Genomic DNA, 27,049 nt, shown 5'->3' with positions numbered 1-27,049 from the left:
AAGCCCAGGTAGAAGCAAGCAGCGGAGGCGGCTAAGGAGGCATCCGAAGGAAGGAGGAGGAAGCGACAGCGGATCTCTCTTGGCGCGGCGTTCTTGAAGGGGATTGCGTGAGCCGAGGGGGCGGGCGGCGCTCAGGTTTCCAATCACAAAAGGGTAACCCGAGGAAAATAACGCGGAGCGTCTCCGGATCCGCCTCTCTCCCCCCCCCCGCGTTCTTCCTCCTCCCGCCTCTTTTCCTTTGCCCGGGCTGACATTGTCTCGTGTTTCCCCTCCTCCAGGCTGCTGGTGCGCTGCGCCTCCCGCTGTTGCTGCTAAGCCGGACTCAGGCGAGTGAAAAGGTGGGTATCATCAGATCAGACTCACCGATCCTTTGCTTTTTGGGGGGTCCCTTCATCTCCCTCCCCCGTAAAGTTTTTGGCCATGCAGTGTGAACTCAAGCCCTTCAAACGGGTGGAGCTGGGCGGCGGGGGGGGAGATTTCCTGTCCATCGTTGCATAGCACCCGCGTGTGTATGAAAAAGAAGAGGGGGTAGGCTGTTCGCTTGGCCTGCGGAGGGGGGGGTCTTGAAGCAGGCGATCGCCCTTGATTCAGCACCCCCATCTCTTATTTGCATCTTGGCGTTTCCAAAGGTCACCGCGGGTGCGCCTTCTGTTCAGCAAACCCTTAGTAGTTGCAAAAGACTCTTTTTTTAAAAAAAAAATGATGCAATTGAAAGTGGGTGGCTTCATTACATTGCAAAACGTTCTCCCCCCCCCCCACACGCTCCGGGCCTGGAGAAGAGCGCTGGCCTAGTGATTAGAGGTGTCTGCCCATCTTCCACGTCGCCTTTCTCTCTGATGTCTTTTCCTCCCGCCGCTCCCTCCCCTCCCCCGGGTTGAGCAGGTTGCATTTGTTTTTTTCTTCCCGTAGAGAGAGTTTTCTGCCAAGCTTTGGCTAACGTCCGAGTAGGATCGGGCCGCAGAGGCAGCCATGGTGGAAGGCGGGGGAGAAGGGAGGAGAACTGGTTGCTCTCTGCCGAATTGTGGGGTGGCACGTTTTAAATGAGGAGCGTCCATTCTAGAAGGCTCCGAATCGGTTTTGCAAGCGCGAGAAGGAAGCCGCATGCAACAAGGGGGGGGGCATCACGTGTGTGGGCCGGCACAGCCGAATACGCAGATTCTTTGCCTCTCTTGAGCAGAAGAGGGTGGGAGAGCGGCCGGGCAGGGGAATGCTTCCTGTGCGCGTCCAGCCCAGCCCACATCGTGCCCGGCTTGCTCAGTCCAGGGTTAGGCCCTTGCAGACGCGGGGACGCGGCAGCTTGCGTGAGTCAGCCTGCAAGCCACACACGGTCCTCGCTGAGTACATATCGCAGGATTCAGAACGAAGCCGCGGAATTCTGGACTGCACCACTTCGGACCTGGGGTGGTGCTCGTCATGTCTTCCTCTTTCAACGAAACATCCCTGTGTGTAATAAACCAGCACCAGTAATGAAGCAGAGTCGAGCATGGTCCTTCTTCTCGCCCTAACGCTGCTAGTTTGGAACTTGGTTTTTCGTTTAGCTTGTGGGGGGGGATTTTTTTTTTTAATGACCTGTTCACATTTGTGGCACGGTCTAGAATTCTATCACTTAAAGGTCGGATAACCGAAGTAGGGCCTTCCAGATGCTGCTGGACTATAGCTCCTATCGTCCTTGGCCCTGCTGGCTCGGGCTGATGGGAGTGCCAGTCGAACACGGAGGGCTGGAGGGTTGCACCACCAGTTGCAAAGGGGGAGGAGAAGCTGTGGAAAGCGGCACAGGTGCAGGATTTTTAATTATGTCAAGCATCAGATGCACAAAGGAGTAAAGAATGAGATCTTTTAAGAGGTCCCAAAGCTTTTCAAGGGGACCTCTTCTTTAGGATAAAAAAGATACTTTCTCCTGTTTGAAGTGGGAGATAAAGAAGGAAAGGGAGCTGCCATCCCTTTGAGGCCCAGTTGTTTTCACCTCATTGAGGGATAGGAACATAGAAAGCTGCCTTATACCGAGTCAGATCATTGGTCCATCTAGCCCAGTGTTGTCTACACTGACTGGCAGTGGCTCTCGACCAGGGTCTCTCCTAGCCCTACCTGGAGATGCCGGGGATTGAACCTGGGACCTTCTGCATGCAAGGCAGAAGCTCTGCCACTGAGCCATGACCTTCCCCGAAGGATGATATAGGAAGTGTATTGACATGCATGTGTGGGTCAACCCGGAGGCCTCATCCTTCCTGGGTCAGTCACTGGTTGCCTTATATTGAGTCAGGCCATTGGCCCATCTAGCTCAGAACTGCCTACATACACCGTTGGCCTTCCAGCTGGTGAGTCGGGACCTCCGATTGGCTTGCGGTCTGATCTCAGGTGGGTCCCAACAGCAACCCGTCCTCCATACAAATGCAATGAACAAAGGGGTCCCTGAATGCATGTCTGGGTTAAAGGTGAGTCCTGGCTCTGAAAAGGCTGAAGGCTACGGGTCTACACCAGGAGCAGGGAACCTTTTTCAGCTCAAGGGCCGCATTCCATCTTGGGCAACCTTTTGAGGGCCGCATGCCAGTGGTGGGTGGGGCCAGAGGCAAAAAGTGGGTGGAGCAACAGATGTCTCCTTTTGTTCAATAGGCTACAGACTAGCCACGCAACAAAATAGGCGTTCTGTGCACACATGCCCCGTTTTTCATCATCCAGGGAAGTGAGAGATGTTAATCACTGTTCAAGGGCACATTCTGTGCAAGCAAAAGCCAGTTGAGCAGGGCGTGTAGCAGGGCTGACAACTGGTGTAGACAGGCATGGCCTGGGGAGAATCCTGAGGGCCAGAAGGAGAGGCCTGGAGGGCTCATTTGGCCCATAGGCCTGAGTTCCCCACCCCTAGGCAGCATACCCACCATACATTTAAAGCATATTTAAAGCACATGGCCTCCCCCAAAGAATCCTGGGAACTGTAGCTTCTTAAGAGTGCTGGGAATTGTAGCTCTGTGAGGGGCAAACTACGGTTTCCAGGATTCTTTGGGGGAAGCCCTGTGCTTTAAATGGATGGTGTGCATGCAGCCCTAGCCTTCACTGGCTGGCAGTGGCTCTCCAGGGCTTCATATAGAGGTCTTTCCTGGCCTTCTTCAGGAGAGACTAGGGGTTGAACCTGGGGCCGTCTTTCCTGAGACCCACAGCACTGAGCTGCTTTGGACCCCAGACAGAGATCAGGTTATTTGGCTTCCCCTGTCTCCTGTAGTTGAATGTTGTAGGAAGGCAGTGCACCTGGCAGCTTATGTGGCCTTTGACATCAGGAAAAACATCCTAACTGTTAGAGCCATACGACAATGGAGCCAATTACCTAGAGAGTGGAGGCATTCAAGAGGCAGCTGGACAGCCATCTGTCGGGAATGCTTTGATTTGGATTCCTGCATTGCACAGGGGGTTGGACTTGATGGCCTTATAGGCCCCTTCTAACTCTACTATTCTATGACTTTGACCCCCCTCCTCCCCCATTCCTCTTTTGTCTATTATTGTAGACTGTAAGCCTTTCTGGGCAGGGACTATGTCAGTTCTCTGTGTTGCCAGCATGCCGTTGGTGCATTAAAGCAGTAGGAGTTCAGTATGAGTGACTTCACTTGCTTTCTTTACGTGGTGAACACGTGCAGCAGCAGCAGCAGCAACAGATGGCCTCTGTATTGGAGCGACAAAGAGAAGGTAAGCAGGAGAGTATAGCAGCTGTGAGAGTGCAGGCAAGGGGAGTTAAGCTCTTTTTTGTGTGGCAGGGGGAGTTATGCTAACCTCAGCCTTGTATTTAAGCATTTGCCATAGGCGACAAGTAATTGCATACAGGCAAGTGCATGGAATTGCATTCATATGAGTGAGTGAGCTGGCAGAGGAGAGGCAGAGTGCTCTGCCCCTCTAGGCCTACCATAAGAACGTAAGAATGCCACTGGATCAGGCCAGGGCCCCATCTAATCTAGCATCCTGTTCTCACAGTGGCCAACTGGATGCCTTTGGGAAGCCCACAAGCAGGACCTGATTTCAACTGCACTCTCCCCATTTGTGATTCCCAGTGGAAGTAGAACATAGCCATCATGGCTAATAGTAACAGATAGCCTTATCCTTGATGAATTTGTCTAATCTTTTAAACTTTGTGGCCACTATGACGCCTTGTGGGAATGAGTTCCGTAGTTTGTGTGCTGTGTCATAGACACCAAGCAGGCTGTCAGAAGAGAAACCCCGCCTCCACCTGGAGGAGGAGCTAAGCTCTCTGCTTTTTGTCTTCCAGATCCCAGCAGGCTAGTAAATATTTTTTGGCAGTAACTCTTGCAGACTTATTTACAAGGCTGACGTAACTTACAAAAATAACCGTCTTAAACTGTATATAGTTAGTTAATTTATGTGCTGCTTTATATTTCAACAGGAATATATTTTTATATATGAAGAAAATAAAAAATATAGAACAAAGCCAGTGGAGGCCAAAGGCCAACAGCAGGGTGTCCACTGTATGATAGTCTTCTTCCTGGGCAGATTATATGGGTGTGTGCTCAGTGCAGCAAGCTGCTGGTTCTTAGGGAAGAATTTTAGGTAACATAAGGAGCTGTCTTACATTGAGTCAGAGCATCGGTCCGTCTTGGCTCAGTATTGTTTGCACTGACAAACAGCAGTTTTCCAGGATTTTAGCCCCACTTGGAGATGCCGGGGATTGAACCTGGGACCTTCAGTGTGCAAAATGGAAATGGTCTGCCTTCAAGTCAATCCCAACTTACGGCGACCCTATGAATAGGGATTTCATGGTAAGCGGTATTCAGAGGGGGTTTACTATTGCCTCCCTCTGAGGCTAGTCCTCCCCAGCTGGCTAGGGCCTGCTCAACTTGCCACAGCTGCACAAGCCAGCCCCTTCTTTGTCCGCAACTGCCAGGTGGGGGCAACTGGGCTCCTTGGGACTAATCAGCTTGCCCACGGCTGCACAGGTGGCAGGGCACGTAACCCCTGAGCCACTCACTGTGGGGGCGATCTTTAGCTGGCCCTTGACACCCAGAAGGCACGAGCGGGGATTTAAACTCACAGACTGGCCTCCCAGCCAGGCTCTCCTTCCCACTGTGCTATACCAGCTGTTTGAGCATTTACTATACCACTGAGCTATGCAGCTCCCTTCTAAATTTGTTCCCTTAAACCTACGGTGGCTAACCTGAAGGCACAGAGGCTTGTGGTTATTGTGAAGATTATGTATTTTACTATTTTAATTGTAAATTGCCCTGCAATAAATATGTATATATTCAAAAGTAGCAAGGCCTTCGGAGACGTTGTAGAGAGATCCAGCTCCTTTGGAGAATTACGGTCTTGTAACAGCTGGAAGGCACAGCACTGATCAAGGAGAAATCCATCCTTAAAAAGTGCTCACCTTTAGGGTGATGAGCTGATGTCCTTTTTTGGCTAAGGAGGATAAATATCTGGAATGAAAAGTATTCTCATCATGAGAGATCTGGCAGTTAAAATCCCAAAAAGATGGGCTAGTGGGAGTTGTAGTCCAAAAACATCTGGGGGGCATCTGGTTGGCAAAGCTGCTTTAGCGTGATCTGCTAACATGGCTACTCATCTGCTCCCACTTTACTCCAAATCCCTCCTGTATACATTTTAATAACACTGATTCCTGTACAGATCATCTGTGGGGGGCAGGGATGCTGCTCCTGACCTCTCTCCATTGTGGGACAGGTGTCCGTTTACTGCTATTACTTCCTGTTTAAGCCAGCCTGTTTCTGAATAACTCCACCCATTCATCATATGACCCCATCCTAAGATTTGTGTTTAGGTCATGTTAAAAGGTAAAGGTGTCCCCGCACTTATAGTGCGAGTCGTTTCTGACTCTTAGGGTGACGTCTTGCAACGTTTACTAGGCAGACCGTATATATGGGGTGGGATTACCAGTTCCTTCCCTGGCCTTTCTTTACCCCCCAGCATATGCCGGGTACTCATTTGACTGACCACGGATGGATGGAAGGCTGAGTGGACCTCGACCCCTTTTACCAGAGATTCGACTTCCTCCTTCCGTTGGAATCGAACTCCGGCCGTGAGCAGAGCTTCGGCTGCATTACCGCCGCTTACCACTCTGCGCCACGGAGGGTCTTATAGGTCATGTTAGGGGGCATCAAAATCTTGGAAATGGCTTTTGTAGATACAAAGATTGTTACCTTCTCTCCACATTCCTCCTTTAATCCTTGGTTTTAGTTGTTACAGTCTTTGCAAAGTGTTATTTTCCTAAGTTAGTTTTGTTTTGTACTTCCAAGTTCAGGGCATTCATGTACCTGGATACCTTTCAGGGATAAATAATCCTTATTTCAGTAAAGTGTTTGTGAATTATAGGATTTCTAGTAAATGTTCCCAGGTATTTCTAGTGGGTGTTGTAGATGAAATAGTTCTGTAAGGGTAGAGCTGGTGAAACAGGCAGGCGAGGCAAAAGCACAGCCACACTGAGTACAGTAGACAGTTCCTGAAATGGTTTCCTTAAGCATCGACAGGTGTTGGATTGAAGACTGCAGGGCATTGAAATGTGAAGGGTAAAATAAAATAGTCATGACTTTGAGCTGTTAAAGGGGTTGATGGTTCAGACCGACTGGAAATGATACCCTTTTAGTACAGGCATTTTGAGCAGATTGCTTGGGCTACTTATCTGTTTAAGGTGCGACTTTGCACACATCTCCCATCCAAATGCATTTTGGCCCCAAGCTAAATGATTAGAAGGAAAGAGAGAAATTGGCCTCAATCTCTGAAGTCCGCAGAGAGTGCCCTGTCTGAGTTGTGTGTTAAGGTTGCAGTCCGTTGGAACTGTCTCCTGTGCAAGTTTCATTAAAATAAGCTACACTTGACACGTTTCTTCTGGATATGGGCCTTGGGGGCTGATTTGTTCCTGCATGTAATTTAAAGGCCATGGATGTTTGATCTACTACTTGCCCCTGTATGTTTTACCCAGGGAGGTATTGGGAGTGAGCTGCAAAACTTTTGAACTCTCACAGTAGGGCAAGAGTAGGAAACCCTTAACCCTCCAGATGTTGCTGAACTACCACTCCCATCCCTAGTAAGCACGGCCAGTGGCCAGAGAAGATGGGAGTTGTAGTTCAGCAGCATCTGGAGGATCGAAGGATCGCCACACCTGCCATAGGGAGCAGTGAACAAATCAAGTTGTCCTGCCTTCTCTCTCAGAAAATCAAATCAAATTAAAATAGTTTAATTTAATTTGTAGAAGCTGCCTTATGCTAGATGAGGCTGTTGGTTCATCTAGGCCAATATTGTGTATGCTGATTGACAGTGGCTGTCGTGGGTCTCTAGCAGGGGTCTGTTTCCAAACACATGCTATCTGACCCTTCTAATTGGAGATGCCAGGGATTGAACCCCATACTGTCTGGGCACAAAGTGTGCTCTTCACTGATTTATGTCCCCCTACCTTACTCTAGGGCAGTGGTGGGAAATCTCAGGCCTGGGAACCGAATGTGGCCTTGCAGGCCTCTCTGTCTGGTCCGTGGGACCTTACCACAGGCCACATGCCTCACTGACCTTGCTTTGCAACCCCCTTGAGTGTTCTACCACTGAGCTATGGAAGCTCTACCAGAAGCTTTACCATTGAGCTGCAGCCTGTCCCTATTAGAGTCCTTCCTGTCCCTGCCAAGTTACCGTGTTGGCTGCTCCTGGTATATTTAAAAGAGTGTTCCTGCATCTGTCTTAAAGGTCTCTCTGATGATGGTCTGCCTTACTGTTGCACTGATCTCTTAACCTGCGTTGGAATGATAATTCTCATTTGCACCAAAAAGGAGCTTTGCTTCCAATACAGATAGGTGGCACAGCGGTTTTGATCCAGACTGGGGCTGCAACAGAAGGCAAAGGGATAAGCTCCTCTACACGCACGCCCTGCTCCCACTGGGGTCCTGATCTGGGTTGGACCTCAGCACTTGCTGTTTACTACACACACGTACTTGCCTGTAGTTTGGGTATGGTTGAGCAACAGAGAGGCAGAGTAAATAATGGTTGCCAGCTTAAATCCCATTCTCATCTGAAGTTATGCATCAGCTGCAAAGAACTGTGCATGTGTATGTACATCTCTCTGTGTGCATGTGCAGCAGTGATTTGGGGTGGAAAATTTTCCATTTCATAAGTTCATTAATAACAATAAATGAATGCCAATTGCAAATACATTATTAGGTCATTTTGGCTACCTAAATTTGGTATTTCAAAGTAGCATTGTTCACAAAATACAAATAAAACATGCTGAATTAGAGCACTTTCTAAGGCAGTGGTGGGCAACCTCTGGCCCATGAACCTAATTAGTCTTACACGCACCCTGCTCCTGTCAGAGTCCAAAATCTCCCTATTTTGCCCATGAGGCTGTTTTGGCCAAGCCACACTCACCTGCCTTACACTTGACATCTTATATGACATCAGGTGTGAGGCAGGGAAAGATCAATCAGCTGATTGGTGACACTTGCACAGCCCTGTTCCTTTGCCCAGGTGGGTTGATCTCAAGCCGCATGGGCAAAGCATTATGGGCCATTTGACTTCATTGTGACCAAGGGCAGGTGTATGGAACCTTCGGCTCACCAGGTGTTGCTGAACTACAACTCCCACCATCCCTGACCATTGGCTTTGTTTGCAGGGGGTGATGGGAGTTGCTGTCCAGCAAGAGGGTTCCCCACACTTGCTCTAGGGCATTAGAAAATTCCAATCTGAAATTCTTTCCAGAAGACCCACATCACATTGAAGGGAGTGGTGTTGCCATGCTAAATGACTCCTTTGCATACTTCACACCTTTCTTTTTAACTCCTCTATACAAAGTGCAAGCTGCTGGCAATGCCTTAACTCATTTGACTACAAAATCTTCACTGGGCCAAAAGGGATCAAGTGTGGCATAGCTGTTGGAGTGTTAGACTGGAAGGCCCTGGTTCAAATCTCTGCTCAGTCATGAAGCTCATTGGGTGGCCTTGGGCTAGTCCCCGTGTCTCAGCCTGACCTACTTTATGGGGTTGTTGTGAGATCAAGGGGAGAACCCACAGAATAAAAATGAAATAACGGGAGAGGAGGGTGTTAATGGAAAAGTACAGCTGAAATCCAGCAATTTGTAGCATTATGCAACAGCATGTTAAATTACTGACAGATATTGCAAGTCTGAAGGACAAATGTAAGTGTGTAGAAATGAATTAGGTTGCAATCCAATGTATGTCTACTCAAAAGTAAGCTCCATTGGGTTCAATGGGACTTACTCCCAGGTCAGTCAACTGCTAAGCACTTTGCTGGTCTCCTTTAAAGCTCTTTATTTTTTCAACTGTGTATCGCAGATTGATAGGCATGGAAGAACCTTTTCTTTTGAAGACAGTGAAAAATCACAGTTCCTTTCATCTGACTTTTCTCTCTCTTCACAGAGAACAATGGCTTCACTCAAGGACAAACTGATTACCCAAGTTGCAGCACCAGCCACCCAGCCAAACAACAAAGTCACCGTGGTGGGAGTAGGTCAAGTTGGGATGGCTTGCGCTATCAGCGTCCTGGAAAAGGTAACCGCGCTTAAAAAATTTGTGTGTGTGTGTGTAAGAAATGGTCATACCTAAGTGCAATATGACTTTCCCAACCAACAACCCCCCCCCCCCCAAAAAGTGATCTGGTAACTAGACTCATCATTGTGCACGGGATCCAGTGGAAGAGGGGTAAGGGATGATGGGAGTTGTTCAGCAACATCTGGAGGACCATTGATTCTCCACTCCTGCTTTTAGGAACATAGGAAGTTGCCATATCCTGAGTCTGACCTTTGGATAGGAGACCCTGCCAGAGTCACTGCCAACCCGACCTGGAGATGTCACAGATTGAACCGGGGACCTTCCGCATGCAAAGCAGATACTTTTAAGTCCCTTTTATTCTAGCAGGTTAATGGTTAGTCAGGGTGGCCAACATGTTGGATTCCAGCTCCGGCCAACATGGCTGATGGCCAGTGCTGATTGGAGTTTGGAGTCCCAACAACAGCTAGAGGGCACTTTGTTGGGTGTCCCTGGGTTATTCTGTTGCAGCAAAACGGGAAAAGGTGATGTTTCTCAACTGCAACTCCCATCATCCCTGACAATTGGACATGCCGGCTGAGGCTGATGGGAGCCCAGTACGCTCTCCATCCCTGTCTTCATAAGCCTCCATGGGCTAGAATTTGTGCAGTCAGGTGCATGAAGTATATTATCTGCTGCTGTCTTTGTTTTGTAATCGGTGTTGAAGCCCCGCACCCAAATGGGCCATGGCCATCAACCTCCTGTGCACCGGCCACACGTTGGCCCAGTTTGAGAAAGGACACTGCATGCATACAGCTTCTCCACACTGGGATCTCCTGATTAGTAGCGGTCAGTACACACGTAGGGTCCCTTCTCATGTTAGCTGCATGTGTAGCCAGGTGATGTCATGGCAGGGCCTGGTTTTAATGAGTGAGGGGGGTTCATCTAACACACACAGTGCACGCGCACGCACAGTTACAGAGACCCACCAGCTGGGCCAGCCTTTCCCAACCTTTGGGTCCGCAGGTGCTGTTGGACTACAATTCCCATCCGGCCCAGCCAGCATGGCCAATGGTCAGAAATAATGGAAATTGTAGTCCAGCAACATCTGGAAACCCAAAGGCTGAGCTAGGTAAAAGGGCCTGGAATAAAAGTGGTTCAGTTTGTGAACATTCTATGTTGTTGTTGTTATGTGCCTTCAAGTCAATTATGACTTATGGAGACCCTATGAATCAGTGACCTCCAAGAGCATCTGTTATAAACCAACCACGCTGTTCAGATCTTGTAAGTTCAGGTCTGTGGCTTCCTTTATGGAATCAATCCATCTCTTGTTTGGCCGTCCTCTTTTTCTACTCCCTTCTGTTTTTCCCAGCATTACTGTCTTACCTAGTGAATCATGTCTTCTCATTACGTGTCCAAAGAATGATAACCTGAGTTTCATCATTTTAGCTTCTAGTGACAGTTCTGATTTAATTTGTTCTAACACCCAATTATTTGTCTTTTTCACAGTCCATGGTATACACAAAGCACTCCACCAACACCACATTTCAAATGAGTTGATTTTTCTCTTACCCGCTTTTTTCGCTGTCCAACTTTCCAACATTTCTATACAACGCTCAACAGTTAGAGAAAAGGCGAGTGAGAGGTGACATGATAGAAGTCTATGGAGATATAAAGAAAGTGGACAGAGAGAAGAGTTTCTCTCTCTCATGATACCAGAACTTGGGGACATCCAACAAGGCTGAAAGTTGAAAGGTTCAGGACAGGCAAAAGGAAGAACTTCACACGGCCCATAGTTAAACTATGGCATTTGCTCTCGGAAGAGGCACTGATGGTCACCAACTTGGATAGCTTTAAAAAAAAGACTTAAGACAAACTAATGGAGGATAAGGCAATCAGTGGCTGCTAACCCTGATGGCTATGTTCTACTTCTGCTGTCAGAGGCAGTATGCTTCTGAGTGCCAGTAGCTGGAAACCACAGGAGGGGAGACTGCTGTTGAGCTCATGTCCTACTTGCACATTTCCCAGAGGCATATGGTTGGCCGCTGCGATAACAGAATGCTGGACTAGATGGGCCACTGGCCTGACTCAGCAGGCTCTTGTGTTACATTGTGCAAGATAAGTACAGTAACCATTCACAGCAGCAGTATTTGGCACCTGTCGTGGGAGAGCAAACCCTGGATTCGATTGAGTCCTAAATGAATAAGATCAAATGTCTCTTTTGCAGACACATTGACTTAGTGCATAGATGTAGTCCTGCTTTCTGCTGTAATACAAGAAGGCATTAGTGTATCTGGGCACAGGATGACCACCTCAATGAGAACTAGATCTATGATTAGGCATATTAGTGCACACAAATGCGCTGTCCTTTGTGTGGTCAGCTCTTTGCATATTTACCTCCTATACCTTTTTTCTCCTTCCACACCAGGGTCTCTGCGATGAACTTGCACTGGTTGATGTCCTGGAAGACAAACTGAAGGGAGAAATGATGGACCTGCAGCACGGAAGCTTATTTCTTAAGACCCATAAGATTATAGCAGACAAGGGTACGGCTTGTGTTGTATTTTACTGCCACCACGAAAAAACACCTACATGTATCTTCTTGCTCTGTTGGTCGCATTGGAAGATAATTGGGAAACAGATGATTGAGTGCATCCTTCACTGAGCCACTTAGGATGGAGGGCAGCAATGTGCCTGGTAGCCGTAGGTGATCAGAAATCCCATGCAGGCGAGTGAGCAGGCTGATGGAGGGGAAACGGATCACTCTCCTCCACCAGTCTGCTTGGCAGAAGGCAGATCTTTTCCCCATGCCTGCTAAGAGGCTAGCAGCCTGTATTGCTATGTGGGTGGCAGAGGAAGGGGCTTCTTCCCCATGACCTGTGTAGGGCTGCAGGCTGCTGGCCTCTTTAGTTTAAAAAAATGGTAAGCTATCCGCTTCTGTGGCCTTATTTATAAGGCTGATAGACAAGGTGGCATTGAGCTAACCACAACATAAAATTATGCAATTCATTATCATAATACTTGTCAGAATGAGGTTATTGTTATCATAATGTTCGTTAGATCTGTGGCTTTTCCGCCCACAACCCTGTTAGAATTGGCTTGCGAGAGGAAAGAAGGGAGGGCCTCAGATCTGGCAATGTCTGTTTCATTTCTATGCTGCCCTTCCTCCCCACAGTCCAGAGTGACATACATGGGTCTTCCTGCTCTTTGTTTTAGCCTCGCAACAACCCAGTGAGGTAGGCTGGGAGGTAGTAAAGACGTATCTTTTTGCCCAGGCTTTCCCCGACCCATAAAATCAGACCCTGTTGTTATTTTTAATTTGTTTGAAACCCCTAAATTCTTTTTTGTACATGCTTTTATATTACTGTTTTATTGGTTTTACGTTGTGTTTTTTATTATATTGTTTGTTGTTTTTATTTAAATGCTTATAAATAAGCAGTGACTGTCCCAAAAGTGAGCCAGTGAACTTCCTGGCTGAGCGGGGATTCGAACCCAGCTCCCCCTGGTTCTAGTCCGACACTCAAAGTATGGGGAAGGTTTGGCCGTCCAGATGCGTCCGAACTACAGCTCCCATCACCCCTAGCCATTGGCATTGCCTGCTGGGGTTGATGGGAGTTTAACAATATCTGAAAGGCCTAAACTTCCCCATGCCTACTCCAACCCAAGGGTGGGGAACCTGTGGCTCCCATGTCCCACCAGCCCCATCATTTAGGGATGATGGGAGCTGTAGTCCAGCAACATATGGAGGGCCACAAGTTTGCGCTCTAACCATAAAATTACCTTTCCTTGCAGATTACTCTGTCACTGCTAATTCCAAGATTGTCGTTGTGACCGCCGGAGTCCGCCAGCAAGAGGGAGAGAGCCGGCTTGACTTGGTCCAGAGGAACGTGAATGTCTTCAAGTTTATTATCCCACAGGTTGTGAAGTATAGTCCAAACTGCATCATCCTGGTTGTTTCGAACCCAGGTAAATACGGCTTTTGGTTAAAGCAGAATTTCACCCGGCCTCTGTAACTAGACCATTGCCTGCACCTGCTTCCATTGTGGAATTCTTTTTTAAAGAAAATTATTTAAAACATTTCTTACATTCATTGCAAATGCAGTTCTAGAGCTGATTGCAATTCAAACAAACCCACAAGCACAATATACTCAAGAATACAAGGAGTAAATGCCTGTCCTGGCATTAAACACAAGTCAAGGCCTGTGCAAATCCTGCCGTCATTGCTTAAGCCGACCTTCCCCAACTTGGGGCTTTCCAGATGTTTTGAACTACAGTTCCCATCAGCCCCAGCCAGCATAGCTGTGCTGGCTCGGGCTGATGGGAACTGTAGTCAAAACACCAGATAAGTACCAGCTTGCGGAAAGGTGGTTTAAAATTTTCCATGTTGATTTTCAGCAGGAGTTGCATATGAAGCTCTTGGGTATCCAAAAACCAAAGATGCAGATTGTGGAGCAAGCAAAACTTTCTGAGCGATTACATGCTGTGGTCAGTGACAATGAAGTTCGTAATGGTCATGAGCCAGAGCTCTCTTCACCAGGGTTTTCTTCCACTCCAGCCCATAGCTTCTGGAATGATCATTTTCACCATGAATGCAGATTCATCCCAAAACCTGACCTCGGTAACAAACAGTAGCAGACTGCATTGCAGTATGCATTGTAAAAAAATCCACAGTATTAAAAGCAACACAAATTTAGTCAGTAATGTGGAAGGGGGCGGATAGGGTTGTTGGTTTATTCTCCCTGGGGTTTTTTGTTTGCCAGCTTAATGAACTAAACTACAGGGGTCAAGGCAGCAGGATTTGGCAGCTTCTGAAGGGGCCCCAGTCACGATTAAGAATCATTTTGCCTCTGATTCTCAGACATGATGAGACGGAAGGCTCATACAATTGCTACAGGGATGCCACCCAAACAGCATCCCTTTGGCACATTCACCATCCTCAGGCTGGTCAGCCTCAGAGTGGTTTATTGGGCACAGACCTGTTATCGCAACAGAGAGTACTCTATGATCCCAACAGGGTTGGGGCTCAGAGGCATGAAGACTCATCATACAACAGCGGGCATCCACATGGTAAGCAGACCTAAACTGGCTGAGCTCAGTGTGGCCAGTTTTAGCCATGCCACACGGTCCTGACTGCAGATCCCAGGGGGCGTGCCGTGCAGTCTCGCCCATCAAGGAAGGTTCCCAACTGCAGAGCTGCTCAAAAGGCCACAGAACAGGTGACAACCACTGTTGATTACTCGTACTTGGAGGCTGTGGCCCCTAGGCTCACTTATTTGGGAGTAATCTCCATTGAACTTGAATGAGATTTACTGCTGAGTAAACATGCGCAGGATTGTGCTGAGGAGCGCAGTTTCAGTGGGTCAAAATGCTTTGCAATCTCTCATCCTCAGAACAGCTCTGTTAAGGTGGCTTATTGTTCCCATTTTGCCACCACCTTGCTGAAGCTAAGCAGGTCTGGATCTGGTCAGTGCCTGAATGGGAGACCGCCTGGGAACCACATGTATGCCGCCTTGGGGTTCCATGGTGAAAGAAAAGTGGGGTATAAATGTAACAAATTGTACAGAAGAGACACTGAGGTTGAAATATGGGTGCCTGAGTCCACCCAAGATCAGATTTGGACCCAGATCTGACTTCTCTGGGTATCCTATCTCTTCTTCCAAAAGCTGTGATCTTCCAGCCCTAAGACTGGATCTTGCTAGAAATAAAAAGAAATCACTGAGTGAATGCTCCCATAGGTCAGTTCACTCTGCTGGATTAAATATTTTGTATGCCATCACAAACGGAGAAGTAGTTTTTCCCTTTCATGGACCTGGAACCATGTGCTTCCATGCTGAATTTACTCTGCCCACCATTACACACCAACAAACCTAATGGGAAAGTAGTTTTTCACGGTAGCGTGTGGAAATCTCAGTCCTGCACGTGGCGGTGTGGCTACACGTAACCTGCCGGCCGCCAATTCAGAGTTGACGCGTGTGAGCCTTTTGACTAGCAACCGGTGACTTGAGTGAATCAGCCCCCTCAGCGTGTCTCTCTTCTCTTCCCCAGTGGATATCCTGACCTATGTTACGTGGAAACTGAGCGGACTGCCTAAGCATCGTGTCATCGGCAGCGGGTGCAACCTTGACTCGGCTCGCTTTCGTTTCCTGATGGCAGAGAAGTTGGGTGTCCATCCCACCAGCTGCCACGGTTGGATCTTGGGAGAACACGGGGATTCCAGCGGTGAGCAGCGTTGTTGCCCGAAACAATCCTGTAGGGCAGCATTCTTCAGCTTTGGGTCATACGAACATAAGAACAGCCAACTGGTGCAGGCCAGTGGCCCATCTAGTCTGTCTTGCCCACAGGAAGCCTGCAAGCAGGCCCTGAACACAAGAGCATTCTCCTGCAGTTTCTGGCCACTGGTCTTCATACTGCCTCCAACAGCGGAGGTAGATGTTGTTGGTGCTGCAGCTGCCATCGTCCCTAGCCAGTTTGGCCAAGGATTGGGGATGATGGGAGTTGTAGTCCAACAGCATCCGCAGGCCGAAGGTGCCGTAGGGAATGTTTGAAGCTGTCTTATACTGAGTTAGAATACTTGTTTTTGTAGCCTAACGCTGTCTAAGCCCAGCTGCCAGTGGCACTCCAAAGCCTTGATCTGTTCGGGGAAGGCTGGGAACTGGACCTGGGAGCTCTTGCTGAAACTGACTCAGCTCAGAATGAGAGCTTCTATAGAGGCTGGAGACTCGCTCCATCCTGGTTCTTAACCAGGCCTGATCCTAGCAGGTCCTTCTGCAAGCTTCCCCCTCCTCCCACTTAGATTCATGTGTGGTTAACCAGCAGCCCTGAAGCTCTTGCCTGGTGCACAGCAGATGCGATAAGGGGCAAAAGCTGGCCATGGAATCAGGCAACAGGTGTGGAGACCTCCAGTCCTATGGCCACAAGCAAAGACTGCCCTCTTTGTTTTATTTCATGGGGAAAGGCCATAGCTCAGTGGTCAAGAAGATCCCAGGATCCTTGGCACCTCCAGTTAAAACGATATCAGGTAGCAGCTGATGTGAAGGACACCTGTTTGAAACCCTGGAGAGCCATTGCCAATGATGGTAGACAATACTGCAGGTAAACAGTCTGGCCTCACGGCAAGCAGCTTCCTATGTTTGTTTATTGAATAGATTTTATATTTCCTCCCTTTTAAAGCAGTTAATGTCAACAAATAAGAAAAAACAATCCCATTATTGAAAACAGTTCAAACACAGCCAGGAGAAGATCAGCTATACCAAGAGAGCCATTCTACTATGGAGCTCCCTTTCCAAGCAAGTGATGTCTCCCTGGACTGCCTGTGTGTGTTATATAAACGCCCATGCATGCCTTTTGGCACTAGCCAGTTCTAATAAGGTACATCTATGCGGATGATACAGAACATGCCTTATCTTGAGTTACAGCAATGATCCTAGCTCAGTACTGTCTACACTGACTGGCAGCGGCTCTCCAGGATTTCAGACGGGGCTCTCCCAGCCCTACCTGGAGATGCCAGGGGTTGAACCCGGGACCTTCTGCACACATGGATAATCTACCACTGAACTATAGGCCCACCATTGATGAACATAGGAAGGAAGCTTCTTACACCAAATCTGTTGGTCTGTCTGCTTTAGTGTTGTCTTCACTGACTGGCAGCAGCTGTCTGGGATTTCAGACAGCGGGCATTCCCAGACCTACCCGGAGCTGCTGGGGATTGAACCTGAGGTCTTCTGCATACACCACCAATCCATATACCACAACCCGAATTCTTTTTGTTGCAGTGGCTGTTTGGAGTGGGGTTAATGTGGCTGGCGTTTCCCTGCAGGAACTAAACCCTGCCATGGGGTCTGACCAAGATCCAGAGGGCTGGAAGCAAGTCCACAAGCAGGTGGTCGACAGGTATGGCATGGTGGGGGGTAGCCTCGGTGAAAGGTACGGCATAGTCTTTTTATGAGGGTTACTTTCTTGAACATGTATACATGAGAGATCTAGGGGAACTACAAGAGGGTCTCAGGAAAGATGCTAAAACCTTCAAAATATGCAGCCAGTACCTCTTTGGGGGCCAACCAAAATGTCACAAAAATTGTGGCAAGATTTCGAGTTCTCTAGAACTCTTAATAGAGCCAAGATGTTGACACAAAGCGGGAGAGGGTGGCGATAATGAACAAATCAACTGTTAAAACCCGTGTGGCATGTAGGAACCCCTTGATTTGGAGCATAGTGTGCAGAATCACACTAGGGACTGCATATCCCTTGCACATGCATTTAAATTCACAACACTTAGATCCTTTTTCTTTCTGAACAGGCTGGCCATTTTGGCACTGTCTCAATATCTCCCCTTTTGCAGTTCTCCACCAGCTGACACGTAGCGTCCGGGCATTAGGTCTTTCCAATGAACCCAAAGTCACTCCTGGGCAATCAAGCCAGGAGATATGCGGGCATGTGCAGAAGGAGTGCTGGGACCACACCAAAAGGTTTTAAAAGATTTATTGGAAGATAACCAATTGACACAGCCAGAGGTGTTATTTTGAGTCGCCCACTGCAGGGATGGTAAAATGCAAAATTAGATGTGCGCAGTTGTCCTGATCTCTCATACTCACATACTTGACACTACACAGGCTGGCTGGAAGCCACCATTTGATTTCCCAGGTGTAGCATTTCAGGAAGTTGTTTTTAAAAGCAGGGTGGGGCTTGGGTAGATGCCAATGGTGTCCAAGGCTGCTACCTGCTGACGCTGGGCCTGATTTGACATGATCCTATTTTGAAATTCCCCAGTTCAAAATCTTATGCCAGCCGACAGATAAAACCCTGCTGAAATTCTCTCTCTCTCTCTCTCTCTCTCTCTCTCTCTCTCTCTCTCTCTCTCTCTCTCTCTCTCTCTCTTCCCCCCCCCAAAGTTGACAGGTAGGTGGGGCTGCCCACCTGCCAGTCACCTGATGTCATCAAACCATGCAGGCAAATTCAGTGCTTTGCAAGTCCTGATGGTCAGCTGATCATCAGCACTTGCAACCCAATGATAGTCAGTGCTTGCCATAAGGCTCTGCCCCTCATCTGACATATGACATCAGGTATAGGGCAGACGGGTGTAGCTTGATCAAAACAGCCTTGCAGTCCAAATGGGGAGGCTTGAATAGTCCCATAGGCCAGAGATTGCCTACGCTGGATTAGAGCATCTCCTGCCTTAGCAGGTCCTATACTAGTGCCATCTCTTCTCAGAATTCAAAATGGCATTTTTCTTTCTTTTTCTTCTCCCTCCACCCTTGCTATGAACATGTTGCCCTTTTGTCTTGCCATATTTCACCTCCACTTTACGAAGCTTGACTGGGCTTTCTGTGATGTTTTTGATAGTGCCTACGAGGTGATCAAGCTGAAAGGCTACACTAACTGGGCCATTGGCTTAAGTGTTGCCGACCTACTGGAGACCATCATGAAGAACCTTTGCCGAATTCATCCGGTTTCCACCATGGTAAAGGTAAGGAGTGTTGCAGGTTTGATTGGGTTTTCCCCTCTTTGCTATCTTCTGCCCTTCTTCCGGATAGGAAATTCCGTAATGGAAATGATTGGTTTTCTTTTCTCTTTCCTTGAATTAAGGTACTCGCTACAATAGATTTAGGGAATGCTGACTGTGTTTAACTTCCCAGAATAATATAAGTTGTAACAACTGCATCAGCTGGTAACATGTAGGCAATGCTTGTTAACAGTCAGAAATAGGTTTGATCAATTCCTGAATGACTGCTACTCTCAACAAGAATGTACCTGGGCCTTATGAACGTAATCTCAGGCCTTTCTGTGTGTACCCACCTCAGAGAGAGCCTAGCAACCAGGAAGTTGCAGTTTTCCCATCTGTTGAACGCTCACCTGAATGAGGCCCGCCCAATTAAGAATTTAAGTGCCCGATTAAGAATGCTTCACGGGGACTTTCACTGGAATTTGAAGTGTTTAGATTTGATTGTAAGTCACTCAGAGCAGTGGTTCCTAAACTTTTCCCCCTACAGACTATTTAAAAATTTGCTGATGGTCGTGGCAGACCACTTAATGATTTGTCTGCCTGCTGTAACAACTGTAATACGCTGTGCTTGAATTACTAGGGGCTCTGCCCCTACATGCTCTGTGCACCACCCCCACCTCCGGTTTGCCAAGGCACTTCCCTTCTTGCTCTCCACCCAGTCTTGGCGGCTGTCCTTCCTCCCCCCTCCCCCCCCCAGTTTGGAGGAAAGGGAGGCCTGATGGTAATGACGGCAAGGCCTCCCATGAAGGGAGTCCATGGGTCACTCAGCGTGCTGCCTGCCACTTGCCATCCTTGCCCTTTCTTTTCCCCTGGCCTTGAGCCCAACATGACTGCTGGGTCACAGCGTAGCGCTTACCTTCTTTGTCCTTCCTCCCCCTGGCCTTCAGCTCAGATGGCTGGGCTGCAGCCCAGCATCACCCTGTTGCCTGCTGCCCGCCCCCACTTGAGCCCAGTGTGACACTTACATAGGAAGACCGTTTGCATTCCATCGAATTAGAATTGTAATGCAAGTAAGAAATAGAAGAAGCAAGGAGAATATATTTTAAAATGGGTATGAAGAGTTAATGCAGATATTCTGCAGACCACCTGAATGAAGCTCACAGACCAGAGTTTGGGAACCGCTGGCCTAGAGGCTGTCCAGATGACTGTGCTAGACCTAGACTGTGTTTTAACAATTAGTTAATCATTCAGATTCTCTTGACACTTTGATGGTGACTGTCTTTATAGATCAGGCAATGTGCAAACCTGATGACACCGTTGACTTGTGCATTCTTGACACATTGTGGCATTGCACAATGACCACTTGTTTTTGCCCATCCACCAGTCAACTTGCGTTAGAAAAAATGCCAAAGACTCCGTGGCATTCTAGTATCTCCTTTGCAAGATTAGGTTCGCCAGGTGCAAGGATCTGGTTTATTCACTATACTATAATGGTGTCCCTGAGTGCACCCTTTTACCCTCTTCTATAAAGTTCTATTGATCTCTATTGGAGGGAATGTCACTAGTGCATGCACAACTGTGGCAAGATCTGTTCTCTCTAGGTAGGGTCGCAATTGGCATATCAGCCTTAGCTGATGAAAGGTACTCCTGGCCACTGATGCCACCGGAGCCTCCCAAATTAAAGCCAAGAGCATCGGCTGTTTTGCATTGTGTTTTGAGGGCATTTCCTAGTTTCTAGCTTATCTTTAACTCCTCAGGGGATGTATGGCATTGAAAACGAAGTCTTCCTGAGCCTGCCGTGTGTGCTCGGATCTGTTGGCTTGACCAGTGTAATCAACCAGAAGCTGAAAGACAACGAAGTGGCTCAGCTCCAGAGGAGTGCCTCTACGTTGTGGAACGTCCAGAAGGACCTCAAAGACCTGTAGGCATACAAGTGTCACCTTTCCAGCAGCAGCAAGACCACCAACGTTCAAAGTTCGATCCTGCACTTTTGCGTGAGCCTCTCTAGCCTAACTCAGTAGCTGAGCTTCCAGTAATCATCCTCAGAAACGTACAAGCTTTCGTCCACCACAGTTTAAGATGTGTGCTTGGTGTAACGCAGACCTTCTGAAGAAATAAAACCAGCTCTTTTGTGTGTGCTCTATTCATGTAGCGAGTCTTCATTTATTTTTTTTAAAAATGTGGGTTTCTACCTGTGAGGAGGAAAAATAGAATTCTACAAACGTCTGTGATGTGGCAACTTTACTTTTACTTCTTAAATTAAGATTACAGCAAGATATTCATTTTCTTGAGAGCCAGTGTAGTGTAGTGGTTAGCGACCCAGCGTGGTGTAGTGGTTAAGGTGTTGGACTATGACCTGGGAGACCAGGGTTTGAATCCCCACATAGCCATGAAGCTTGCTGGGTGACCTTGGGCCAGTCACTGCCTCTCAGCCTCATGAATTCATAGGGTTGCCATAAGTCGGAATCAGCTTGAAGGCAGTACCATTTACTCATTTTCTATTTTTATATAGGGTTGTATCTAAGTCATACTCAGCAGAGCCATTGAAATCAAGATGGTTCAGTAGCTCTGTGGGAAGGAGAGGACAGCTTTACTGGAATACAATGCGCTAGATGTTGACAGCTCATCAAGCTGTCTGCTTTCTCCTCTTTCCTCATGGTAAGACAGTGAACATTAGAATCTACAAGTGAGACCTAAAAAAAAAAGCAGCATAGAGTTCCCTTCGTCAGGATGCCAGCTGTATCCTTGCTCAGGATACATTCCAATTTTTCCTTTCCACCCCCCAACAGTCATCATACCATGCCCACTGAGCATGTTCTGTCCTCAAGCTACGTTTGGGTTTGCTTTACCCCCTTAGGGGTTCCTAATTCCTTTTCTCATAAACCTTTTAAGGAACACCACAATTCAAAATTAACACAAGTGCTAAAGAAAGCGATTTTGTCTTCCACAGGATATTAAGTCGCCTAAACCTCCCAAGGCGAGTTTCCTCTAGCTCAGGAACAGAGGAAACCTGGGCCTTCCAGATGCTGTGACCCCTTACTACAATTAGGGTCCTGTCTGCCCTTATTTGGCTGTCATTCTAGGACTGGAGTGGGGAGCCTGTGGCCCTCCTGATGTTGATGAACTACAACCCGGCCATCATCCTTGACCATTGGCCACCCTGGCTATGGCGGAGGGGATTTGGAGTCCAACAACAACTGAAGGGCTACAAGTTCCCCAACCTCTTCAGGGCCATGGGAAGCTGCCTTGTTCGGAGTCAGACCATTGGTCTGTCTACACTGACTGGCAGTGGCTCTCGAGAGTTTCAGGCTGTCTTCCAGATCTACCTGGAGATGCAGGGAATTCAACCTGGCCTTTCTGCATGCAAAGCAGCTGGTCTGCCGCTGGGCTATGGCCCTTCCCTGTGCCTTCTGAACCCTTGTAGCTCTTAACAAAGTTATTAACATCTCATTCGGAGCTGAATGGAATCCCCAGACTTTGTGGGTGCTGAGTAAATCCAGCCACTCTCGTGGCTGTATAATAGTGTGTAAGAAAAGCCTGCTGGAGCAGCCCATCATGTTCTTACAGTGGCCAACCGGGTGTCTATGGGAAGCCTGCAAAGAACCTTGAGTGCAGCAGCACTTGTCTCACCTGTGCATCTCGGGGACTGGGATGCAGAGACGCACTGCCTCCCAACAGTGGAGGTAAAGCATAGACCTCATGCTAGTAGCCATTAATAGCCTAACAGCGGTGCTTTGGCTTCTCTGTGTAGCATTATCCCCAACCACAAGTTTGCTGTAAGACATGTTTTTCCCTCCACTGCATTCAATAGACCACCAAAAAAGAAGCAAAATGAATTCACAAAAGGAAAAACAACAACCAGAATCTGGAGAGGAGAAAGAAAAAAACCGGAAAGCCTGCTTTTGTAAAACCCCATTAAGAGAGAATCTAAAAGGAGACAGAAACCCTCAATAGCTTAATTTCTAGAATACGTTTCTGTTGTCAATTCCTTGTTCTGCCGAAACAGAAGGTGCTTGTTTTGCAGTATCTTTATCAAATAATGAGGGACAGAACTACATAGAACTTCTTTTGTTAGAGTAGGGTTTTCTCTCGGCTTCATTGGGGGAAATGACGAATGCGGGACTGTTTGCAGAACAGTGTTACCCATTTTTCCTTGGCACAAATCAGGCTTGCTTGCTCCGTATCGAGGGCCATTCCAGCTTTCCTTCTCTGTATGTCCTCCCTGGCAACTCCATACAAAAGTGAACCTGCATTGTCTTGGAGTGTTTGTTGGAGGCCGGTGAGTAGATGTGCAGAACTAATGCTTCCAAACACTTGTATTTCAAAGATCTGTTGCTTTCTGTTAGTGCAAGGCTTCACAGATCCATCATCCATCACTCCCATGCAGGAAGGCAGATCTGTGGGCAGAAGCAGGCTTCCGCATGAGTAAGCAATGCGGTACTAGGTTCACGTCTGATTGTCTTTACCCCATCTGCATCACCAGCCCCAATAAATTGCCTGGTTGTGTCACCTCCCTGAAGGAGCAAGTGTGTAGCTTGGGAGTACTCTTGCACCCATCATTGTCCACTAGAGCCACAGGTGTCTTCAGTGGCTAAGAGTGTTTTCTTCCAACTTTGGGTGGTGCACCAGTTACAGCCATTCCTAGACAAGGATAACTTGGCCTCAGTGGTGCAGGCCTTGGTAACCTATAAGCTGCACTACTATGATGAGTCCTACATGGGGCTACCCTTGAGGTTGGTTCAGAAATTGCAGCTAGTGCAGAATGCTGTAGCGTGGATTTGGCTTCCACTTCAGCATATTACACCAGTGCTGAAAATTCTGCACTGGCTGCCCAGCACATTACCGAGCTAAGGTATTACTGTCTGCATAACACCTTGAACAATCTAGGACCAGATTACCTGAAGGACCATCTTGCCTTTTATATACTGGCCAGATCACTGCGATCATCTGGAGAAGCCCTCCTGATTGTCCCACTGTTATCTCAAATCTATGTAGTTTATATGCATTAGCGCACTGGCACCAGTACTTTGGAACGCTCTTCCCACTGAAATCAAACAGGCACCCACAATTCTGATATTTTGCCGCATGCTGAAAAATGCTGTGTAGGTGAGCGGTTTCTCAGGTTGCCAGTTTTGACATGGTTGCACTCTCCCTTGAGAAGCAGGTGCACAGCTTGAGGATAGTCTTGGATCTATCACTGTCACTGGAGGCACAGGTGTCCTCGGTGGTTAAGAGTGCTTTCTTCCAGCTTCAGTGGTGTACCTACTACGGCCATTCCTAAACAGAGATAACTTTGCCACAGTGGTGAGGACCTTGATAACCTCTAGGCTGGACTACTGTGTTCTAAATGGGATTGCCCTAGAGACTGGTTTGGAAAGTGCAGCCAGCGCAGAATGCTGCAGCCTGTCCTTTAGTCAGTGAAGGTCTATATCAACATATTACACTGATGTTGAAAGCTCTGTACTGGCTGCTAGTATATTACTGAGCTAAGTTCAAGGTATTAGTATACAAAGCCTTAAATGGACTTATACGCTGTCCCAGTCACTGCAATGATCTGGAGAAGCCCTCTTGACTGTTCGTTTAGTTTCTATGTGACCTAAGGTAGTGGCACTGTTCCTATTGAAATCCAACCAGCACCTACAATTTTGCTGTTCTGCTGCCTGTTGAAAACATACTTGTTTCACAGGCATTGTTAGATCATTAATTTGCTGTAGGGTTGGTCATTAGTTCTGTTTTTTATAATCCTATGATGTTCTAACAATTTTATTGTACATTGCCATTTTTTAATAAGTAGGTGCTTTCTAAATATTGTTATAAATTAAAATGTATTTAACTAATATCCACTACTATATGAAGCAGAGAGGAAAACTGACAGCCTTAGAAGTATGATATGAGTCATTTGCTGCACAATCCATAAATCCTCTCTGTGGCCCTGCCTTTAAAGGCCTGTCCAACCCCAACAATGGTTAATTTCTGTCATGGTCATTGCAGATAAAAAGGACACGCAAACACTTTATTGGTCAGTGACAATCTCCTGGTCAGATAAAAATAGAACTAGAGGAAAAAATACATTTGTACTTAAAAGAATAAGAAGGAAGATCTTTGGCTCAGTGGTAAAGCATATGCTTTGCAAGTAAAGGTCCCAGGTTCACTTCATAGCATCTCCAGATCAGGCTAGGAAAAATCTCGTGCCTTAAACCCTAGAGAACTGCTGCCAGCCAGTGTAGACAATACTAAGCTTGATGGACCAATGATCTGACTCGGTATAAGGCAATTTATGTTTGTAGAATTAAGGCATAAGTCAGAGAAGAGCAAGTACACACACCATTAATAGGGAAATTAGGATTCCCCTTGTTTTACTGTAGATGAAAATTATTCACAACACTGGCTGTTTTCATATATCAATGTTTCAATACAGCTACATTTTATTGGTAGAAAACAAAAACAGAGGAATGTGCAACCGATGTGCCAAATAGCCCATGAAAAAGCATCATGACAAAAACAACTGACTTGCAGGTTGGTTGTACGGGGCCTAATTGTCACTGAGGTGGTAAGTATAGTGCTGGTCTTTGGCAGTGATAAATGATGGAGGAGGAGGAGGAGGTCCTGGTGGCAAACTGTGTTTTGATTACACTGTTGCAGACTCTGGATGAATGTTCCTCCTTCCAAAATAATGTCCTCCATTCTGGAAACTAGGTGCCACAGAGAAGGATTCTAGCTTAGCTTTCTGACATGGTTGACCAGTTTTCATTATTTCTAAATGTCTACCTGATCTGCTGAGAAAAAGATCTCTAAGAGTTTCTTACTATATATGAGTTTTATATAGGTGCTTTCGTACAGCTGTTTAATCTGTTTTCCTGATTAAACCTTTAATCCTTACCTCATAACTGTTCCATTTTTGTTTTGGTCTTTCACAGAACAAGCAAGCCTGTTCCGGAAATCTAACAGAATATAGTCAAATTTTAGCACTTAATTCCATGATAAATGATTCCAGAAATATTCCGTTTGTAAACCCTAATATCTGGGAAATTGTGGGAGTTCTGTGGTGTCCTATCCTCTTTTTTAACCACACAAAAATTGTGCTGGTATTCCAGCATATTCCAGTATAGGTGCAGGTAACAGCACCCCACCCCACAAAAATTTTGAAGCAAAAGGAAGAAAGCTCACAAAGAGACATGGCAAGATACACTTGGGCACTGAATTATGGGGGAGCTACAGTGCACATGTGCATAACAGGTGAGCAATGGAAACTAGTTGTTGTTTGCTGCAGCAGTGTGACAGACATTCATTGCAACAGGGCAGTATATTGGTCGAAAAGCCATGATTCCTGGTACTGCAGTTTGAAAGGAAGTTGGGACAGAAGCACTACCATTATAATCTGTAAAACTAATGCAAGAAGCGCCATGTCTAAATGCAACTGAGAGTGTTCTATCACATAATTTTCCACATGCAGTCTGATGTTGTACAACCCATATACAGGTTTATCACCTCAGCAAGAATTAGTCCAAATTTACAAAAACATAGTAGATTATTGTACGCCTGGGGATACTTAGTAAATGGGGTCAAAAGGGAGTGAGATCTCTTCCCCACTCATTTTGAACCTAGGCCCACATCTGCACCATATCTTTACAACATTATTATACCATTTCAAACAGTCATGGCTTCCCTCAAAGAATCCTGGGAACTGTAGTTTCTTAAGGGTGCTGAGAGTTATTAGGAGACCCCTATTCCCCTCACAGGATCCTCTGTGGCGCAGAGTGGTAAGCGGCGGTAACGCAGCCGAAGCTCTGCTCGTGGCCGGAGTTCGATTCCAACGGAAGGAGGAAGATGAATCTCTGGTAAAAGGGGTCGAGGTCCACTCAGCCTTCCATCCATCCGTGGTCGGTAAAATGAGTACCTGGCATATGCTGGGGGGTAAAGAAAGGCCGGGGAAGGAACTGGCAATCCCACCCCATATATACGGTCTGCCTAGTAAACGTCGCAAGATATCACCCTAAGAGTCGGAAACGACTCGCACTACAAGTGCGGGGACACCTTTACCTTTATTCCCCTCACAGAGCTACAATTCCTAGAGTTCCCATCCATCTTCCCAGGGCACTCTGGGAAGTGTAGCTCTGTGAAGAGAATAGGAGTCTCC

General features: G+C 47.2%; 1 protein-coding gene across 1 annotated transcript; it reads left to right on the top strand.

Moving 5' to 3' along the window:
- The first annotated feature begins 226 nt into the window (after positions 1–226).
- Positions 227–21,055, top strand: LDHB (lactate dehydrogenase B). The gene is made up of 8 exons (XM_061638372.1): positions 227–338; positions 9,366–9,497; positions 11,902–12,019; positions 13,266–13,439; positions 15,519–15,692; positions 17,246–17,363; positions 18,813–18,936; positions 20,670–21,055. The coding sequence occupies exons 2-8, from the start codon at positions 9,372–9,374 to the stop codon at positions 20,835–20,837; spliced, it is 1,002 nt and encodes a 333-aa protein (XP_061494356.1). The 5' UTR covers positions 227–338; positions 9,366–9,371; the 3' UTR covers positions 20,838–21,055.
- The last annotated feature ends 5,994 nt before the right edge of the window (positions 21,056–27,049 follow it).

Source organism: Rhineura floridana, chromosome 8 (assembly GCF_030035675.1).
Source record: "Rhineura floridana isolate rRhiFlo1 chromosome 8, rRhiFlo1.hap2, whole genome shotgun sequence".
NCBI classification, from domain to species: domain Eukaryota; kingdom Metazoa; phylum Chordata; class Lepidosauria; order Squamata; family Rhineuridae; genus Rhineura; species Rhineura floridana.
Note: the sequence above shows the minus strand (reverse complement) of the source record. Positions and strands in the feature narration are given on the sequence as shown.

Coding starts and splice junctions, on each gene's coding strand:
- LDHB (XM_061638372.1), top strand. CDS start 9,372: ATGGCTTCACTCAAGGACAAACTGATTACCCAAGTTGCAGCACCAGCC. Junction 12,020..13,265: donor TAAGATTATAGCAGACAAGG/GTACGGCTTGTG, acceptor CTTTCCTTGCAG/ATTACTCTGTCACTGCTAAT. Junction 15,693..17,245: donor AGAACACGGGGATTCCAGCG/GTGAGCAGCGTT, acceptor TTTTTGTTGCAG/TGGCTGTTTGGAGTGGGGTT.